The sequence below is a fragment of the Myotis myotis genome, unplaced genomic scaffold (genome assembly GCF_014108235.1).
Source record: "Myotis myotis isolate mMyoMyo1 unplaced genomic scaffold, mMyoMyo1.p scaffold_m19_p_3, whole genome shotgun sequence".
NCBI classification, from domain to species: Eukaryota; Metazoa; Chordata; class Mammalia; order Chiroptera; family Vespertilionidae; genus Myotis; species Myotis myotis.
The window spans coordinates 82,056,740-82,079,015 of NW_023416335.1; the positions used below are offsets into that span (position 1 = coordinate 82,056,740).

General features: G+C 39.4%; 1 protein-coding gene across 1 annotated transcript in view; it reads left to right on the plus strand.

Moving 5' to 3' along the window:
* Positions 1 to 22,276, plus strand: part of DNAJC15 (DnaJ heat shock protein family (Hsp40) member C15) — a 106,058-nt gene that overhangs the window by 36,541 nt on the left and 47,241 nt on the right. The window contains exons 3-4 of the mRNA XM_036300134.1: positions 7,103 to 7,176; positions 20,460 to 20,536. Of these exons, the coding sequence (XP_036156027.1) occupies positions 7,103 to 7,176; positions 20,460 to 20,536 (151 nt within the window). The remainder of the gene's footprint in view (positions 1 to 7,102; positions 7,177 to 20,459; positions 20,537 to 22,276) is intronic.

Consider the following 22,276-nt stretch of genomic DNA (forward strand, 5'->3'; position numbering starts at 1 on the left):
AAGTGATTATCACTGCCCTGGCTGTTTTGGCTCAGTGGATAGAGCGTCAGCCTGCAGACTGAAGAGTCCCAGGTTCTATTCTGGCCAAGGGCACCAAAAAAAAAAAAAAAAAAATGATTATCACTATATAAAGCAATACCAATAATCATTGCAGATTCATGAGTATCTTCTTGTTAAAGGACTTCATCTACAGTTTTTGTGACCTATAACATTGCATAAGAAATGTATAACATTGACATTTTTTTTTCCCCGCCCTTGACAATCCCCTGGCCTCCCCTACCCCCCATTGTCTTATGTCCATTGGTTATGCTTATTTGCATGCATACAAGTCCTTCGGTTGATCTCTTACCCCGCTCCCTCCTGCCCCCCAACCCTCCCCGGCCTTCCTGCTGCAGTTTGACAATCTGTTTGAGGCAGCTCTGCCTCTGTATCTATTATTGTTCAAAAGTTTATAATGGTCTCTATTATCCATGAATGAGTGAGATCATGTGGTACTTTTCCTTCATTGACTGGCTTATTTCACTTAGCATAATGCTCTCCAGTTCCATCCATGCCGTTGCAAATGGTAAGAGTTCCTTCCTTTTTACAGCAGCATAGTATTCCATCGTGTAGATGTACCACAGTTTTCTAATCCATTCATCTACTGATGGGCACTTAGGCTGTTTCCAGATCTTTGCTATGGTGAATTGTGCTGCTATGAACATATGGGTGCATATATCCTTTCTGATTGGTGTTTCTGGTTTCTTGGGATATATTCCTAGAAGTGGGATCACAGGGTCAAATGGGAGTTCCATTTGTAGTTTTTTGAGGAAACTCCATACTGTCTTCCATAGTGGCTGCACCAGTCTGCATTCCCACCAGCAGTGCACGAGTGTTCTTTTTCTCCACATCATCTCCAGCAATTGTCGTTCGTTGATTTGTTGATGATAGCCAGTCTGACAGGTGTGAGGTGGTACCTCATTGTTGTTTTGATTTGCATCTCTCGGATGATTAGTGACTTTGAGCATGTTTTCATATGTCCCTTGGATTTCTGAATGTCCTCTTTTGAAAGGTGTCTATTTAGGTCCTTTGCCCATTTTTTGATTGGATTGTTTATCTTCCTTTTAAAGTTAAGTTGTGTGAGTTCCCTATAAATTTTGGAGATTAAACCCTTATCAGATATGACATTGGCAAATATGTTTTCCCACACAGTGGGTTTTCTTGTTGTTTTGTTGATGGTTTCTTTTGCTGTGCAGAAGCTTTTTATTTTGATGTAGTCCCATTTGTTCATTTTCTTCTTAGTTTCAAGTGCCCTAGGAGCTATATCAGTGAAGAAATTGCTTCGGCATATGTCTGAGATTTTGTTGCCTTTGAATTCTTCTAGAATTTTTATGGTTTCCCGTCGTACATTTAAGTCCTTTATCCATTTTGAGTTTATTTTTGTGTATGGTGTAAGTTGGTGGTCTAGTTTCATTTTCTTGCATATATCTGTCCAATTTTCCCAACAACATTTATTGAAGAGACTATCTTGGCTCCATTGTATGTTCTTGCCTCCTTTGTCAAATATTAATTGAGCATATCGGTTCGGGCCGATTTCTGGGCTCTTTATTCTATTCCATTGATCTATATGTCTGTTATTGTTCCAGTACCAGGCAGTTTTGAGAACAGTGGCTTTGTAATACAGCTTGATATCTGGTATTGAGATCCCACCTACTTTGTTCTTTCTCAGGATTGCTGCAGCTATTCGGGGTCTTTTTTTATTCCAGATGAATTTTTGGAGAGTTCGTTCTAGATCTGTGATGTATGCCCTTGGTATTTTAATGGGAAGTGCATTGAATTTATAGATTGCTTTGGGCAGTATGAACATTTTAGTGATGTTGATTCTACCAAACCATGAACACGGTATGTTCTTCCATCTGTTTATGTCTTCCTCTATCTCTTTTTTCAACGTCCTGTAGTTTTCTGAGTAGAGGTATTTTACCTCTTTAGTTAAGTTTATTCCTACGTAGCTTAACTTTTTTGGTGCGATGGTAAATGGGATTGTTTTTATAATCTCTCTTTCTGAAAGTTCACTATTGTTGTATAGAGATGCCTGAGATTTCTTGGGGTTAATTATGTATCCTGCTACATTGCCAAATTCATGTATTAAGTCTAGTAGTTTTTTGATGGAGTCTCTAGGGTTTTGTATGTATAATATCATGTCGTCTGCAAATAAGGACAGTTTTACTTCCTCTTTTCCAATTTGGATGCCTTTTGTTTCTTCTTCTTGTCTAATTGCAATGGCTAATACTGCCAGTACTATGTTGAACAGGCATGGTAAGAGTGGGCATCCCTGTCTTGCTCCTGTTCTTAGCGGAAATGGTGTTAGTTTTTGTCCATTGAGTATGATGTTGGCTGTGGGCCTGTCATATATGGCTTTTATTATGTTGAGGTATGATCCTTCTACTCCCACCTTGCTGAGAGTTTTTATCAAAAATGGGTGTTGGATTTTCTCCAATGCTTTTTCTGCATCAATTGATACGACCATGTGGTTTTTTTCTTTCAGTTTGTTTACGTGATGTATCACGTTTATTGATTTGCGGATATTGTACAATCCTTGCATCCCTGGGATAAATCCTACTTGGTCATGGTGAATGATCTTTCTGATGTACTGCTGGATCCAATTTGCTAAGATTTTGTTGAGGATTTTGGCATCTATGTTCATGAGGGATATTGGTCTGTAATTCTCTTTCATTGTGTTGTCTTTACCTGGTTTTGGTATTAGGGTGATGCTGGCTTCATAGAATGAGCTTGGAAGTGTTCCTTCCTCTTGGATTTTTTGTAGTAGTCTGAGGAGGATATGTTTTAGTTCTTCCTTGAATGTTTGGTAAAACTCCCCTGTGAAGCCGTCTGATCCTGGGCTTTTGTTTGCTGGAAGCTTTTTGATGACTGCTTCAATTTCTTGGATAGTTATTGGTCTATTGAGATTTTTAGATTCTTCCTGATTGAGTTTTGGAATGTTGTATTTTTCTAGAAATTTGTCCATTTCCTCCATGTTGTCTAGTTTGTTGGAGTAGAGCTGTCCATAGTATTTTTTAACAATCATTTGTATTTCTGTGGGGTCTGTTGTTATTTCGCCTTTATCGTTTCTGATTTTGTTTATTTGAGTCTTCTGTCTTTGCTTCTTGGTGAGCCTGGCTAGAGGTTCATCAATCTTGTTTATCCTTTCAAAGAACCAGCTCTTGGTTTCATTGATTTTCTGTATTGTTTTTTTGGTCTCTATGTTATTTATTTCTGCTCTAATCTTTATTATCTCCTTCCTTCTGCTCACTCTGGGGTTTTCTTGTTGCTCTCTTTCTAATTCTTTGCTTTGTAGAGTTAGATGATTTAGTACCATTTTTTCTTGTTTTTTGAGATAGGCCTGTAGAGCTATAAACTTCCCTCTCAGGACTGCTTTCATTGTGTCCCATAGGTTTTGGATTGTTGTGTTTTCATTCTCATTAGTTTCCAGGATGTTTTTAATTTCTTCTTTGATCTCATTGGTAACCCAATCAATATTTAATAGCATGCTATTCAGCTTCCAGGTGTTTGAGTATTTTGGGTTGTTTTTATTGTAGTTTATTTCTAATATTATGCCATCGTGGTCTGAGAAGATGCTTCGTATGATTTCAGTCTTCTTGAATTTGGGGAGACTTTGCTTGTGACCCAATATATGGTCTATTTTTGAATCTGTCCCATGAGCATTTGAGTAGAATGTATATTCCGTGGCTTTGTGGGGAAGTGTTCTGAAGATGTCATTTAAGTCCATCTGATCTAGTGAGTCATTTCGGATTGCTGTTTCTTTGCTGATTGTTTGTCTAGAGGATTTATCCAGTGATGTCAGTGGTGTATTAAAGTCCCCTACAATGATTGTATTGTTGTCGATCTCTCCTTTGATATCTTCAAGGAGTTTTTTTATGTACTTGGGTGCTCCTGCTTTGGGTGCATATATGTTTACCAGGGTTATATCTTCTTGTTGTATTGATCCGTTTAGTATTATGAAGTGGCCTTCCTTATCTTTTCTTATGGCCTTCACTTTGAGGTCTATTTTGTCCGATATAAGTATTGCTACCCCAGCTTTCTTTTCCTTTCCATTTGCCTGAAAGATATTTTTCCATCCCTTCACTTTCAGTCTGTGTGAGTCCCTTATAGTGAGGTGGGTCTCTTGTAGACGGCAAATGTATGGGTCATGTTTTTTACCCATTCAGTCACTCGATGTCTTTTGGTTGGAGCATTTAGTCCATTTACATTTAAAGTTATTATTGAAAGGTACTTGTCTGTAGCCATTTATTTTTTTGTGTCGCTGTTTTCTTTCTGAGCTTCTTATTTCCTCTTTATACACCAGTCCCTTTAGCATTTCTTGCATTGCTGGCTTGTTGGTGATAAACTCCCTTAGCCTTTTTTGGCCCGTGAAGCTTCTTATTTCCCCTTCAAGTTTGAATGATAGCCTTGCTGCATAGAGTATTCTTGGATTCAGTCCTTTGCTTTGCATCACTTTGTAAATTTTTGTCCATTCTTTTCTGGCCTGATGTGTTTCTGTTGAGAAATCATTTGATAATCTAATGGGAGATCCCTTGTATGTAACTTTCCGTCTCTCTCTTGCAGCCTGTAAGATTCTCTCTTTGTCCTGAACATTTGCCATGGTAATTATGATGTGTCTTGGTGTGGGTCTTTTCGGGTTCACCTTGTTTGGTACTCTCTGGGCTTTTGTGACTTTTTTCTTCCCCACCTCAGGGAAGTTTTCTTATATTATTTCTTCGAATAGGTTTTCTAATCCTTGTTCATCTTTCTGTTGTTCTGCCAACCCTATTATTCATATGTTGTTTAGTTTCATATTGTCCCAAAGCTCCCTTAGACTCTCCTCCTGTCTTTTAATTTTTTTCTCCAATTGCAGTACAGTTTGGGTGTGTTTTGCTTCCTTGTCTTCTAATTCACTAATTCAGTCCTCCGCTTCTCCTAGTCTACTGTTGATACTTTCAATGGTGTTTTTTATTGCAGCTATATCGTTCTTCATTTCTTCTTGGTTCTTACATAATTTATTGATTTTTTTCATCTGTTTCTTCTTGCTTCTTGCATAGGTAATTGATTTTTTCATCCGTTTCTTCTTGCTTCTTGCATAAGCTGTTGATTTTTCCTCCATCCGGTTTATGTACTCTAGGGCCCTTATTCTGAATTCTTTTTCTGTCATGTTGCATTCCACTGTATCACTTAGCTGCTTTTCTGGCAATTCCTCCTTTTCTTTCCTTTGGGGGTTTCTTTGTCTACCCATGTTTGATCTCACTGACATATCTAGACGTTGAGTCGTTCAGTGGCTGCTCTCTGGGTGGCAGTGGCTCCTTGGGCTGTGGTTGCTCCCCGGGCGGTTGCCATAGCAGCTGCTCCCCAGTTGGCAGCAGCTCCTCTGGTGGGTGCTGTTCGCAGCTGTAGTGGCTCTTCTGGCTGGTAAGGGGAGGCTTCACATACAGCTGCTGTTCCTCAGACAGAGGGTGTGGTGCTCAGGAGGCTGCTGTTGCTTGGACCTGCTGCGTTGATTTAAAGGCACAAAATACAACACAACAAGGCACCACGTACCAGACACTGAACACAAATATATTCACGATATTAATAACCCCAAATAAAGGTGACCACCTGAATTAAGAGAATTAGGGGATAAGGAAGAAAGAAGAGAAAAAGATAAAAGAGATAAAAGAAAAGAAAGGAAAAGTAGGGAAAAAAAGGAGTGCAAAAATGAAGTTGCAAAAGAGGGGGGGAAGAAAAAAATAAAGAGTGAAAAGAGAGAATGAAGTAGAAGAGGGGAAGATTCTCTTTATATGAGGAGACAACTGTGATAGAACCGCCACTAATCCCAACAAATTCCAGCAACAGCTCCCTGGAGATGAATGCAAACTAGAAAAAACCAATAATATCAAAAGAGGCAAGGAAAAACAGAAGCACAAAAACAACCAGGGTGGAGGGCGGGGGGTGGAGGGAGGGGAAAAACCAGCAGAAAAAAATAAAAAGAAAAAGCAAAACAACCTCACAAACAGTCCTAAAACACACACACACACACACACACACACACACACACACACACACAAACAATATACTCAACAATCAAGCAAACAGCAACAAAACAATAGAAAGATAAAAGAGAAAAAATAATTTTGTATAGTGAAAAAAGATAAGGGATATGTGTATAAGGATATAGAGCAGTGGATTGGAAATAGGATATATACGTAGGGTGAAATTTTGACAGGAGGTAAACAGAAGGAATAGGGAAAATCTAAAGCAGGAACAGGGGAAGAGAAACAGGACAACAAAAGGGGAAAAGTGAGGGAGAGGGTTTTAGCATAGAGGTAAATTTGAGGTAGGGAAAATTGATGCTAAAGGAACAATGAAGATAGAATGGATAATACTAATCCCAAAATAAAATAAAGAGAAAATAAAATGGCACTTTAAAAAATGGTAAAATGGTAGCAGTAATAATACTGGTTAAAAATAAAAATGTAGTAATTAAAAGGGTAAAATCAGGTGATGGAAAAAGAAGAAGAAAAAAATTGGCTTCTTAGTTAAAAGGTGAAAAAAGAAAAAAATATTTGCAGTAGTGAAGGTCCTACGGTTCTTCTACTCCTCAGTCTGGCTCGCTTTAATCCTGCCAGGTATTCAGGAGAGTGCTGAATTTCCCTACGATACACTGTTCCTCCGTGTTGCAAACCACAGTCCTGATTTTAAAGCAGGCCGTATTTGTGTCCCAGACTGCCTTAATATGTGTTTAGCTAAGAGTCAGTTTGTGGCTCAGCCTCTGGGTGGCAGTGTTTTTGGGTTGGCCTCTGAGGCTATAAGGCTTCTCTATCCAGTAAGAAGGGTTTATATTCTCTGTTGCACTTAAAACTGGTTTGGGGAGGTCCACATTGACATTTTTTATTCTATAATGAACTAGAACTTGACAAATTTAATAGTCATGATAATGATATTAAATAAATTTGAAATTTGAAATAAAATATTGAAATAGTTATTGAAATGAGCTATATAAAATAAATTATCAATAAGTACTGTGGGAAGCACTTTGTGGGTATTGACTTTGATTATAGAAAATGTATTTGCTTCTATTCCTTTTGCCATTTAGGTCGCTGTGTATTTCAGATCTGGAAACCTCTGGAACAAGTAATCACAGAAACTGCAAAGAAGATTTCAACTCCTGTAAGTTAAAGACAGCTTTCATTAGAAAGCACATTTTGATTTTTAAGTATCATATTTGACAGTAATTCCAAAAAAAGTCTTGAATTTTCCAACTTTGTGGAAGGTTTACTTCTTTTATTATATCCTCAGAGAGTTTGTCTCATTTATTGATTTATATTCTTTTAAGCTTCTTGGTCACAGTTTTATATCCAACCTTTTTTATGGTTTTGACATCTAATTATTTCTTACTATTGCATTCTTTTAGTATTATAACATCAATTTTGAGGTAATTTATTTTCCTTGTTTAATTAGTATTCATTTGTTCACTTAGTGATTGTATACTGTAAACCAGTCCCTGTGCCATGAGCTGGGTATGGCTGGTGAACAAAATATATGTGGTCTCTGATCTGGTGTGGCCCACACAAGTGTTTATTTCATCCTGAAATTTGAAACTAATCCCCTTGTACTGCCACAACTGGTCATCTCGAACATAAAATTATTATTTTCCAAACTTGAAATCGGTAGGGCTTTTACATTAATCTACTAGCATCATATCTCCACTGCTGAGCTAAAGGTAAGTGATGAATAAATGATAGGTGACTTTATAGGGTGGTAAACTGGTTTGGGACCACTGGAGACAATACAAAGAGAATTCACTGAAACATCTTACCTAATAATAGACAAACATGAAATTGACCTTACTTTTGCTATGCCTTAAGCCACGCCCACCAGCCAATCAGAGCGACTATATGCAAATTAACACAACCAAGTTGGTGGCCAGCAGCCACAGAGCTGGAGCGAGCAGGAGGCTTGGTTGCTCCAGTGATGTAGGAAGCCAGCCTGCCACGGTCTGCTCTGAGCTACACTCAAAGCAACAAAGTTTCAATTATAGAAGGTAAATAAACCCCAGATACCTGCTTCCAGACACCATGGCCACGAAGCTGGAGCGAATTAAAAAATAAAGGAAAAGCTGGGAGCTTCAGTCGCCAGGGGGCTTGGTCAGTCTGAAAACAGCCATCAGCCCCTCACCCAGGCTGGCCAGGCACCCCAGCGGGACCCCCACCCTGATCCAGACACCCTTCAGGGCAAACCAGTTGGCCCCCACCCATGCACCAGGCCTCAATTCTATATAATAAAAGGGTAATAATGCAAATTGACCCTAACAGCAGAATGACTGGGAATGACTGGTCACCATGACACACACTCACCACCAGGAGGCAGATGCGCAATGCAGGAGCTGTCCCCTGATGGTCAGTGCTCTCCCTCAAGGGGAGCTCTGCTCAGCCACAAGCCAGGCTGACGGCTGCCAGTACAGCGGTGGTGGTGGGAGCCTTTCCCGCCTCCTCAGAAGCACTAAGGATGTCCGACTGCAGCTTAGGCCTGCTCCCCGCTGGCAAGTGGACATCCCCCAAGAGCTGCTAGGCTGCCAGAAAGATGTCTGACTGCCAGCTTAGGCCCAATCCCCCAGGGAGCAGGCCTAAGCCAGCAGGTGGACATCCTCCAAGGGGTCCCAGACTGCAAGAGGGCATAGGTTGGGCTGAGGGACCCCCCCGAGTGCACACATTTTTGTGCACTGGGCCTCTAGTTACAGTATTACCATTGACTTCTGGGAAATAGATGCCATCTGGGATAGATCAGTTTGGCTTGTGGCAGTTTGAGAAAGAACGTCTTGTTTTAGGAAAAGCATTACAAGTTTGTATGGCTTAGTCATAAACAACAACCTCACTTTCAAAGTATAACATACTGACAAATAATAAAACTCAGGTTGAAAAGAACTGTAAGAGATTTTACAGATCTATAAATGCATGTCTCTGATTAGAAGGAGCATGTATTTATTTTCTATTTTTCTATTTATATTTTATTCCAATAAACTATTAATAGGTAGTTAGCATTTATTCAATAAATATTCATTAAGCACCTAGTATAAACCAGGCATTATTGTGTAGAATGGGATAGAGTAATGAACCAGACAAAGACAATGCCATCTAGGACAGTGGTTCTCAACCTGTGGGTCGCGACCCCTTTGGCGGTCGAACGACCCTTTCACAGGGGTCGCCTAAGACCATCCTGCATATCAGATATTTACATTACCATTCATAACAGTAGCAACATTACAGTTATGAAGTAGCAACGAAAATAATTTTATGGTTGGGTCACAACATGAGGAACTGTATTTAAAGGGCCAGAAGGTTGAGAACCACTGATCTAGGAGCTTACATCTTTAGTGGAGACAGTTAAGAGATGAATACATAAGATATATGATATGTAGAAGTGTTGACTGAAGGTAAGAGGTTAAAAAATAACAACAGAGAGGAATCTATATTTATAGATGAGGGAAGGCCTCTGAGAAGATGAGGGAGCAGAACCTGTGAACATCTCAAGAAAGAGTTTTGTAGGCAATGGGAAATACTGCAAAGGTCCTGAGGTAGACATATGTTTAGCAGCAAGAGTAACTCCAGTGGATTATGGAAAGAGAATAGTTTGGGCCCAGATTACTTAGGGCCTAATAACTGATGAAAACTGCAGATTTTCCTTTAAGTATAATGGAACCTTATGGAAGGTTTTGAGCAAAGGGGCAATATGATTTTTTATTTAAATTGTTAATTTGTCTGTTGCATAGAATATAGACTAGATATAGCGGTTGCCAATAGGTAGTCTGTGAGGTCTGAAAGGTTGGGTGACTGCTGACTAGAATTAACCACAGTACATTGAAACCAATTAGAAGGCCTTGCGATAGTCCCGGTAATAAATTATAGTGACTTGAAATAGAATAATAGGAATGAAAAAAATACATAGTTCTTAAGTTGGTTTTTTTTCTCTTTTTTTTATTTTTTCTCTTTTTTACAAATTTTTTTTATTGATTTCAGAGAGGAAGGGAGAGGGAGAGAGGTGGAAATATCAATGATAGGGAATCATTGATTAGCTTCTCCCTGTACTACCCCTACTGGGGATTGAGTCCACAACCCTGGCCTGTGCCCTTGACCAGAATCAAACCCAGACCCTTCAGTCTGCGGGCTGACACTCTATCCACTGAGCCAAACGAGCTAGGGATCCCTATTATTTTAACTAAGAAAAAAAAGGTGAATAAATAACATAGTCTTTTTTTTAAACATTTCACATTTATTTACACCAAAATTGAATGTTTTATCACCTTTCATTCACATTTAAAATCACTCTTGCCTGGTGTTCCCTTTCTTTCTTTCTTCCTTCCTTCCTTCCTTCCTTCCTTCCTTCCTTCCTTCCTTCCTTCCTTCCTTCCTTCCTTCCTTCCTTCCTTCCTTTCTCTCTCTCTCTTTCTTTCTTTCTTTCTTTCTTTCTTTCTTTCTTTTTATTTTCTTTATTATTAAGGTACTAGTAGCTCTCTGCAGGGCCTGACCGCTCCGTGCCCACTGCCCAGAAGCTCTCCGCGGCCCAGAGGCCTATCCGTGGCTGGGAAATGCATACGACTGTTCTCAGGAACTCCAATAAAGGGCTTCCTTCCTCTTTCTCGTCTGGCTTTCACCCCTGAGCCTCTGCCACCAGCCCCTCCTGTCACACTATCCTCCACCCCCTCCACCCTCTGGCCACCCGGATGTGACCTTGCCCGGGAGTCGGGGGCCACTCGACTCTGCTCAGCTCGCCAGTTCCTTCTCTTCGTATGCAAGCATTCCAAGCCCTGGCTGGCCAGAGGCCCACCCATGGCTGGGTGCGGAATGCTTGCTTCGTCGCTGTGGGGATGAAGCAAGCATTCCACCAGGCCGCTCACATTGCCTGCTCTCAACGGCCACCGGCCTCCCCTGCCCCATCCCCCCGGGGAGGGACTGGGGGACTCCTGCGGGGCTGAGACGACTGGGTGCCACCATCTTTGTGATGGGGTGACAGTTAATTTGCATATTACCCTTTATTAGATAGGATTATATATGTGTCCTTATCCCCTGTTTGCCCTCTCCCACCCCGCTCATGCCCTCACCCCCCTGGTGCCTGTGTCCATTGGTTAAGCTTATATGCATGCATACAAGTCCTTTGTTTGATCTCTTCCCCTTTCCCCCACCCTGCCTTACCTTCCCTCTGAGGTTTGACGGTATGATCAATGCTTCTCTGTCTCTGGATCTGTTTTTGTTCATCAGTTTATGTTGTTCATTATATTCCACAAATGAGTGAGATCATGTGATATTTATTTTTCAATGACTGGCTTATTTTGCTTAGCATAATCCTCTCCAGTTCCATCCATGCTGTTGCAAATGGTAGGAATTCCTTCTTTTTTACAGCAGTGTAGTATTCCATTGTTTAGATGTACCACAGTTTTCTAATCCACTCATCTGCTGATGGGCACTTAGGCTGTTTCCAGATCTTTGCTATGGTGAATTGTGCTGCTATGAACATAGGGGTGCATATATCCTTTTTGATTGGTGTTTCTAATTTCTTGGAATATATTCCTAGAAGTGGGATCGCGGGGTCAAATGAGAGTTCCATTATTAGTTTTTTGAGGAAACTCCATACTGTCTTCCATAGTGGCTGCACCAGTCTGCATTCCCTCCAGCAGTGCACAAGGGTTCCTTTTTCTCCGCATCCTCTCCAGCACTTGTCATTTGTTGATTTGTTGATGGTAGCCATTCTGACAGGTGTGAGATGGTACCTCATTGCCATTTTGATTTGCATCTCTCAGATGAGTAGTGACTTTGAGCATGTTTTCATGTGTCTGTTGGCCTTCCGTATGTCCTCTTTCAAAAGCATCTATTTACGTCCGTTGCCCATTTTTTGATTGGGTTGTTTACCTTCCTTTTGTTACTTTGTATGTGTTCCCTATAAATGTTGGAGATTAAACTCTTATCGGTAATAACATTGGCAAGTATATTCTGCCATGCAGTGGGCTTTCTTGTTGTTTTGTTGATGGTTTCTTTTGCTGTGCAGAAGCTTTTTATTTTGATGTAGCCCCATTTTGTTTATTTTCTCTTTAGTTTCCATTGCCCTAGGACAGTGGTCGGCAAACTGCGGCTTGCAAGCCACATGCGGTTCTTTGGCCCCTTGAGTGTGGCTCTTCCACAAAATACCAACTTCTGCTCATGGGCCACGAAGTTTCAATCGCACTGTACGTGCGCGCCCGCACATGGTATTTTGTGGAAGAGCCACACTCAAGGGGCCAAAGAGCTGCATGTGGCTTGCTAGCCACAGTTTGCCGACCACTGCCCTAGGAGTTGTAAAGGTGAAGATATTGCTTTGGCATATGTCTGAGATTTTGCTGCCTGTGGATTCCTCTAATATTTTTATAGTTTACTGTCTTATGTTTAAGTCCTATATCCATTTTGAGTTTATTTTTGTGTATGGTATAAGTTGGTGGTCTAGTTTCATTTTTTTGCACGTATCTGTCCAATTTTCCCAGCACCATTTATTGAAGAGACTGTCTTGACTCCATTGTATGTTCTTGCCTCCTTTGTCAAATCTTAATTGAGCATAGTGGTTTGGGTTGATTTCTGGGTTCTTTATTCTATTCCATTGGTCTATATGTCTGTTCTTATGCCAGTACCAGGCTGTTTTGAGAACAGTGGCTTTGTAATACAGCTTGATATCTGGTATTGAAATCCCTCCTACTTTGTTCTTCTTTCTCAGGATCACAGCAGCTATTTGGGTTTTTTATTATTATTATTATTATTCCAGATTAATTTTTGGAGAGTTCGTTCTAGATCTGTGAAATATGCTGTTGGTATTTTAATGGGGATTGTATCAAATCTATAGGTTACTTTTGGTAGTATGTTGGTTCTACCAATCCATGAACATGGTAAGTTCTTCCGTCTGTTTTTGTCTTCCTCTGTCTCTTTTTTCAGGGTCCTGTAGTTTCTGAGTAGAGGTCTTTTACTTCCTTAGTTAAGTTTAATCCTAGGTATCTTTTTTTGGTGAGATGGTAAATGGGATTTTTTTAAAATCTCTCTTTCTGTAAGTTCACTATTGGTTTACAAAAATGCCATAGATTTCTTGGCATTAATTTTGTATCCTGCTATATTGATGAAATAATTTATTAAAGTCTAATAATTTTTGGATGGAGTCTTTAGGGTTTTCTATGTATAGTATGTCATCTGCGAATAATGACAGTTTTATGACTTCTTTTCCAATTTGGATTCCTTTTATTTCTTCTCCTTGTCTAATTGCTATGGCTAGCACTTTCAGTACTATGTCCAACAGCAGTGGTAAAAGTGGGTATCCCTGTCTTGTTCCTTTTCTTAGGTGAAATGGTTTAATTTTTGCCCATTGAGTATGATGTTGGCTGTAGGTTTGTCATATAAGGTTTTTATTATGTTGAGGTATGATCCCTCTATTCCCATTTTGCTGAGGGTTTTTATCAAGAAAGTGTGTTGGATTTTTCAAATGCTTTTTCTGCATCAATTGATATGACTGTGGTTTTTATCTCTCAATTTGTTTATTTGATGTATCACGTTTATTGATTTGTGGATATTGTATCATCCTTGCATCCCTGGGATAAATCCTACTTGGTCATGGTATATGATTTTTCTGATGTAATCCTGGATCCAATTTGCTACAGTTTTATTGAGGATTTTGGCATCTATGTTCATGTGGGATATTGCCCTGTAATTCTCTTTCATTATGTTGTCTTTATCTGGTTTTGATATTAGGGTAATGTTGGATTCATGGAATGAGTTTGGAAGTGTTCCTTTCTCTTGAATTTTTTGGAATAGTCTGAGGAGGAAAAGTTTTTAGTTCTTCTTTAAGTGTTTGATAAAACTCCCCTGTGATGCTGTCTGGCCCCAGGCTTTTTTTTGCTGGAAGCTTTTTGATGACTGCTTCAATTTCTTCCATAGTTATCAGCCTATTGAGATTTTTAGATTCTTCCTGATTGAGTTTTGAAAGGTTGTATTTTTCTAGGAATATGTCCATTTCCTCTAGGTTATCTAGTATTTTGAAATAGAGATGTTCATAGTACTTTTTAACAATCCTTTGTATTTCTGTGGGGTCTGTTGTTATTTATCCTCTTTCATTTCTGATTTTGTTTATTTGAGTCCTTTCTCTTTGCCTCTTGGTAAGCCTGGCTAGAGCTTCATCAATCTTGTTTAACCTTTCAAAGAACCAGCTCTTGGTTTCATTGATCTTTTGGATTTTTTTTTTGTCTTTATTTCATTTATTTCTGCCCTGATCTTTATTATCTCCTTCCTTCTGCTCACTTTGGGCTTTTCTTGTTGCTTTCTAATTCTTTAAGTTGTAGAGTGAGATGATATATTACTATTTTTTCTTGTTTTTTGAGGCAGGCCTCTAGAGCTATAAGTGTCCCTCTCAAGATGGCTTTCACTGTGTCTCATAGATTTTGGATTATTGTGTTTTCATTGTCATTCATTTCCAGGATGTTTTTAATTTCTTCTTTGATGTCTTTGGTAACCCAGTCATTGTTTAATAGCATGCTATTCAGCTTCCAATTGAATGACATAGTTCTTTAAATAAACGTTATTTATGTCTTTTCTATATTTATATATAGTAAATAGACAAAATTTTAGAAATCATTTGTCTTATGTTTTAGTTGTTCTTTAGTAGATACATTTATATTAGAGGCCTGGTGCTCGAAATTTGTGAACCTGCAGGGGCGGGGGGTGGCACTCTCAGCCTTGCCTGCACCATCTCACAGTCCAGGAGCCCTCAGGGAATGTCCCCTTGGGGAGCAGGCCTAAGCCATCAGTCACACATCCTTGGCCCTGCTGCAGAGGCGGGAGATGCTCCTGCCACTGCCGCTACACTTGCCATCCATGAGCCTGGCTTCTGGCTAAGCGGTGTTCACCCTATAGGAACGCACTGACCACCACAGGGAAGCTCCTGCTTTGAGCGTCTGACCCCTGGTGGTCAGTGGGTGTCATAAATGCTTGGCCGATTAGCATATTAGCCTTTTATTATATAGGATCATAAATAGAAGACTCCCAGCTTTTGTAGAACTACATTCTTTTACATTGTAAAGGATGTGAGAGCAAGAAAATGACAAAATTTTCACTTGTCTGTGGAGGCTCATAGATAAGATAGATTAGTTCAAGAGTTATCCTGGGTATACTGAACTTGGCATCTGCATTTCGTAAGGAGAAAGAAATGGTGCATGCTCCCTTTCTCTTTCCTGTGGGTTTCAAGTTAAGAAACATGACTTTTGATAAATGGTGCCTGTTTTCCCAAAGTACTTGAAGTTTACAGTGAAACAGAATATCTTTATAAAATTTCTCTTAAAACCTTATTTGCTTCCTTTACACTTTAATATCATCTTGTTCTTAAATCTCTTGTTTCTTTTTCTCATACTTTTTTTGTTCTTTTTTTCATTTGGCTGGAATACTGCCTAGAGTAATTTTTCCTATGAGATTCATGGATGATAAATGTTTTAAGTTCTTTGTTAAACTATTTGTTTCTTTCGCCTTCACTGTTAATTACCTTTAGATGCTGGCTCCTTGGAGTCTGGTGGAGCCAGTATTAGAGAAGTATAGTCATCTTCCCTCAGATTGAATCTCAGTGCCCTTGTGCATGCTTTCCTGTGTACTTGCAGCCAGATATTTTTGGCACTCAGACTCTCAGCAGATTTCCTGGTGTCTTTATTCCTTGGTACTCTTTTAATTTTCTTTTGTTGTTTGTGCTTTTGGTTTTTAGGTTTTGGTGATTTTTGTTTGTTTAGCTCTGCAAATTTAGGGGATTTTTTCTTTATTACTGATGTTCTAAAACTTTAAGGAATTATTAGTGAGTCTTAACTATGTGAAATTATCTATTGTTTTGTAAGATTCTCTTATATATTTTTTGTTTGTTATATTTTTCTGTTGTCTCTCTTTTCTGCTCCTGGAACTCTTATCAGAAAGATGTTTGTTGGATCTCTTAGTCTATCCTTTATATCTCTTAACATCTTATCTCTTATTTTCTATCTCCTGTATTTTTTCATTCTACATTCCACAGTATTTCCAGAGATTATTTTCTAGATCACCAGGCTGGCCTTTGACAATGGCCATTCTGTTATTCAGTCCATCCAGTAAATTTTTTTACATCAATAATTATTTATTATCCAAGAATTTTTCTTGTTTCTTTTTCATAGCAACTTATTCTTTTATGAATGCATTATTTCTTTGAATATCTCTAAAAGCACTAAATCGCATTTTTTTTCTTCTGCTTCCTTATTTATCTTCTTCCTTAAAAGCCAGTTATTAACTGTTCATCTTCTTTTTCTTGAAGGAAATATTTATTGCATATTATTAGTGATGATGCTTTATAGCAAAATTAAATGGATACACTTCTCGCAAACATAAACTGGAAATCCAGGCATCTATCAAATTTATATACTGAACCAAAGTTCTGTTTTCAGAATTCAGCAGTCAATCATTATTCTGGTCCAGGGCCACCACTCCACGATTTCTTAGTGTTGAGGATCTTGTCAGTAATTTGAACAAAATCTCTTTATGTGTGACAGTTGTTTCCTACATAAAACTCTTTTAGGGGCACAGTTATTTCATCCTTTTGCTCTAATTTACTAGTTGGCTCAGAGATTTCGTTTGTTGAGACATCTTTTGTTTTACTTCATCATCTAATAGTTTGCTCTTTTTCTGCCTGAAGAAAATCAAGGAGCCCAAAATGGTCCAGGTGCCCAATGTGTAGATTACAGACATCCACCAGTACCAAGACATGGCCTGGTCCGGACCCATGGCCTAGTTGTTCATCTTGGTTCTATTTTTCTCCCTTGATATTGGATTTGTTCAAATATCTGATGATCCTTGGTTATTGATTTATGTTTATGAGGATCAAGTTGATTAATACAAGTGTCCTTCCTCAGCAGTTTGGTAGGCTTGCTTTAAAATTTAATTGAATGTGGATTTACATTCAAAAGGATTCTAAAAGGATTATCAGTGGTCTCTGAATATATAGGTGGGCCATGTCAATAGTCATGTCTTCCAAAGCAAGGAGCCCAGAGGCAGGCTTCGGACCTCCAGAGTCTAGGAGCAAAGTACTAGGTGTAACTGCCCCCCTCTCCAGCCTTCTGAGTTTGGAAATGGGGTCTGTTGATACTCTTCTTTGTTTCTCTTCGGATCTACCACCCATAATAAGATGCATCACAGACATGATTCTCTATTTAACCTGAGAGCTAAAGCAGCAGGTGGCAGGCTCTTTATAATTTGTATTAATGGAGTTAAGGATGGTTTATCTCTGCTGTTCTAGTTTAATTACTCTGATATTATTTTTTCTATTTGTTTACTCTGAATTTAGTGGGTTTTTTTCCTTGATTTCCGAGAAGTGTTTCTCTTTTTCCTCTGGGGATTGGGGCTGCTATGACTTTTGAGTATGTGCAATCTTACCTGTTTTTAATATTCCAGGATTTCTTTAAACTTTCTGTTTTTCTACTTGTTCCATTTCTTGTTTTCTAGGCCTATTATGGATTTTTGTTGTTTAAAATATCTCTGTCCTCATTTCAAGGTCACTTTGGAAAGCAAAATACCTAAATTATTCAGTCTGCTGTTTTGAACCATTACACTTTTGCTTGTTTTTTAAAGTATTAATGTATATTATTGACTCAGCTAATGTCTAATTATCCCTATTTTTTTCTCTGGTGGGGGATAAAAAACAAGTCATTTATCTTCTTTTGAGGCTTTTATTTTCCTATATGTGAATTTTCCTTTTTATTTGAATACAGTTTTTTCAAATTGAACTTCTATTGTTGTTAACATTTTGTTGTTAAGCAAAATTCATGGGTATAACACTAATTAAAATCATCCTTCTGTGGCTCTATAAATTAAATAGATTATTTTACATAATAAAAGTTTACAGTTTATGGTAAATAAGACAATGGAATGATATAGTTCTCTGGTTGTCTTGAGGGGCTTTTGTATTCCAAGCTATTGACTGACTGAGTAAATTAGCTAATGACTTTTTGTAACTTGATTCATTTCATATACGCATCCTCCAATAATATATGGCACTACAACATTTAGTGCTAATTTTAGAAGGAAAACAATTTTAATTTCTATTGTTTATATACAAAGCTGGGCAAAAGTCGTTTAACAGTTGTGAGTACATGGAGCACAGTTTATTCTTGTATTATTATTTATTAGTAGCCCGGTGCATGAATCTGTGCCTGAGTGACTCGCTGACGCTTGCCTCAGCAGGCCATCCCACCCACCAATGCTCTGTAGCTCGCTGCCCGCCCTCCTGTAGCTCTCCACAGCTCTTAGCTCACTGCCCCACACTCTTATAGCTCTCTGCCTGCTGCCCCGCCCTCTTGTAGCTCTCCCTGCTTGTAGCTCACTGCCCCACCCTCCCCACTTATAGATGGGTTGTGACTTTAGGAGTCCTGGCTAATTTGCATATTCCTCTATTATTATATTAGATTCTTATCCTATATAATAAAAGCCTAATATGCTAAGTGTTTGGTTGGCCAGTAGGCCGTTCAACCAATCAAAGCATAATATACTAATGATATTCTAAGGCCGCTCAACTGCTCGCTGTGACATGCACTGGCCACCAGGGGGCAGACAGTTGACCAATCAACCAGTCACTGAGATATGCACTGACCAGGGGCAGATGCTCAATGCAGGAGCTACCCCCTGGTGGTCAGTGCACTCCCACAGGGGGAGTACCACTCAGCCAGAAGCCAGGCTCATGGCTGGGAAGCACAGCAGCAGCGGTGGTGGGAGCCTTCCTGCTTCTGCAGCAGCTGGACATCCCTCGAGGGCTCCCGGACTGCGAGAGGGCACAAGCCGGGCTGACAGACCACCACCCCAACCCCCGAGTGCATGAATTTCATGCACCAGGCCTCTCGTATTATGAGCAACTGTAAACCTATTTTTGCTCACCCCTGTATATACTTTATGAATAGAAAATACAAAATAATGTGTAAAGTTCAAACTGTATATCAAATAGACAGCATAACAAAACTAGCAGAATTCCATTGTTTTTGTTCTTGGAAATTTTATTAGAAATATATTACCCCCTACTTTGTCTTTTTTATTATATTGTTGTTCTTTATTATAATAATCTTATTTTTATGGATCTAAACATATTCTTAACCCACTAGTGTTGTCAAAAATGATTCTGCATTGTGTTATATCTATATATCCTAATGTAATGCGATATTGGTATATTATTTGTAAGCTTTAAAGGGCCTTTTAGTTCTATTTAAGGGAGGAGTCAAGGGATACAGAGTTATAACTTTGTCCTTGCTCATGACACAGATACTAATTTATAATTTAAATTGAATAATATATTTAAAAACTCATAACATTTTATCCTATTTAAAATTATGTAATATACGAACTAAATTTTATATGAGTTTAGAAGGCATGGTTTTCTCTGAAGAAATGTGCTAACATGAGCATTTTTTCCCTCTGTCTGATTCTGTATAAAGTTCCCAAATATAAATTTCTTTTCCTCAAAATGATCTAATTCTTTTAGAAGGGTTGTAATGACTGTATATATACAGATTGACTTACTCATAAGTAGGCGTGTGTTTTAGGCTATGAGCCTCATCCAGATGTAGTTTAAGTAGCCTTTTCTGAGTTTCTCCTTTTTTTTCATATCCCACATTTAGTCCACGAAGCAAATGTTAGTTCTGTTTTCAAAATACATCCAGAATTTGACCACTTTTCACTTCTTCCTTTACGTTGGTTCATACCACCATCATCTCTTGCCTAAATTATTGTTATGCCTTCTTAACTGGTCTCCTGCTCCCACTGTTGCATCTTTCTTTCTAGTTTCTACATAGCAGTTGTTGGAGGAATCCTTTCAAAACAAAGTCAAATTGTATTACTTCAGTGCTCTGGCTTCTTAGAATAAAATTCTAAATTATTTCCATTGTTTATAAGGCCTTCCACAATTTGGCCCTAATTACCTCTCTGATGCTACTCTCCTTGCTCGTGCCCCTCCAACCACATTGACCTTTCAACCCAGTTTTCTGGCCTCTCTTGGCATTGCCTATCTGTTATCCTAACATCCTCCCCACTTGTCAGTTTCTCTATCAGCCTGTCTAGTAGCTCAAAACAATGTCGGTCATATCACATGAACTGATTTGGTTAAGGTAATCCAATGAGAAAATTACTGCAAGACTTAGAAAAGATCAAGCCTTTTGCTGATCTCATATTCTTTCAGTTATATCTAAGTATATAAAATTATTATATTTGACAGTTAAAAAATTGGTAACATTTTTTAGGTGTTCATCTTGCTATTAGTAAAGGATCATTGTTTAGTGCACCCCCCCCCCCCCAATAATTTCAAGATGACTTCTAGTAAAATGCATTAGTCTTACTGCAACTATGTGAGGGGATTGAGGTCATGCCCCCTTATATATGGAATTAATTATTTCTTGCTCTATTTTTCCTGTACAGAGCCTTTCATCCTATTATAAAGGAGGATTTGAACAGAAAATGAGTAGGCGAGAAGCTAGTCTTATTTTGGGTGTAAGGTAAGTGTGCTGCATAAGTATTATTTTGTTTGTGCCCAAGCTTATATTGAAAAAGGAGAAAATGTTGCAGTAAAGTTATTTTTATATTTTAAATTATGAATAGAAGGCAGAGGAGAAATTATCAAGTTTTTACATTTTAAAATCTCTAAGAGAAAATCTCACACTCCTAAAAAAAACCCCGGCAAAGTTGAAATGTGTCTTTATTCCATAACAAGGAGCTATTATATTTCTTCTTTTTCTTTTTTAAAAAATTGATTTGAGAGAGAGAGAGGAAGGGGGGGAGCAGAGAGAGAGTAAGAGAAAGAAACATTGATGTGTTGTTCCATTTATTGATACATTTGTTGGTTGTTTCTTGTATGTGCCCTGACTGGGGATTGAACCCACAACCTTGATGTATTCGGACAGTACTCTAACCAACCAAGCTACTTGGCCAGTGCTCAGGAGCTATTATATTTCAATATTAAAGTTTCAAAGCAATTATCATAATATCCCTCATTATGATACTGAATTGTTTCTGGATTCAGTTTTATAATTTGATATGTATCATATTTTCTATTATAATATGGGCTCTATTTCACAATTATTTTCTAGTTTTGCAATTTGACATTTAGCATATTTTCTTAGACTTGTTTCACCTTTTAAACATTTACTAGAGGTCTGGTGCACGGATTTGTGCACCCGGTGGGGTCCCTGAGCCTAGCCTGCGTCCTCTTGCAATCCAGGACCCCTTGGGGGATGTTGGACAGCTGGTTTCGGCCTAATCCCTGCAGGCCAGACCAAGGGACCCCAACAGTGCATGAATCCATGTACTGGGCCTCTAGTATGCATATAAGATCTTTGGTTAATCTCTTCCCACCCTCCCCCATCCCCCTTTCCTCTGAGATTCATCAGTCTGTTCCATGTTTCCATGCCTGTGTATTGAGCGTCTGCCCCCTGGTGGTCAGTGCGCATCATAGCTACTGGTCAAACGGTCGCTTAGACTTTTATATATACACTAGAGGCCTGGTGCATGAAATTTGTGCATGGGCGGGAGGGGCTTCCTCAACCTGGCCTGCCCCTTCTCACAGTCCAGGAGGATGTCCTCCAATGCCGGAGGCGACCGGGCTGATCCGGGGTAAGGCTTTGCCCCCAACATCCCGCTGCTGTTGCCATTGCCAGCCACTGCAGCTGCAGGCCCTCGCTTCTTAGTGCTGGCCCCACCCTCTGCCCACTGGTTGGTGGGGGCCTATCTGGGGGCAGGCCGGCTGTGGGAGGGGCTGTGGGAGGTTGAGGCACAGCAGGTTGCACCCGTCCAGCCTCTGTGGAGGCGTGGCGCCTGGATCAGGCCCACGCTGCTGTCTCTGTGGCTGCCTCTGCAGAAGGGGCAGCACTGGGACTGGGCTGCGCTGTAGCCTGTCCTGTGCCACCTCTGCAAAAGGGGCCACGGCGTTGGACCAGTGGTGTTAGACCAGCCCGCCCCTCCCGTGTGAGTGCTGGACCGGCTCGTCTCTCCCATGTTGCACCAGACCCTCACAGCTGCTGTGGCTTTGGAAGGACATCCGGAAGACTTCTGCCCTAATTAGCATATTGCCCTTTTATTAGTATAGATACTAGTGGCCCAGTGCACATTGAAAGGAAATTAATTAAAGAAATATTTTAATATCACTATTCGCCCTTTCTCTATAATAGAAGTTTCAGATGTGAAAGAAAGTCACTGAGAATCCCACGTAGGGCCAGGTTCAGGAGTCCTGGGCTGGGAGC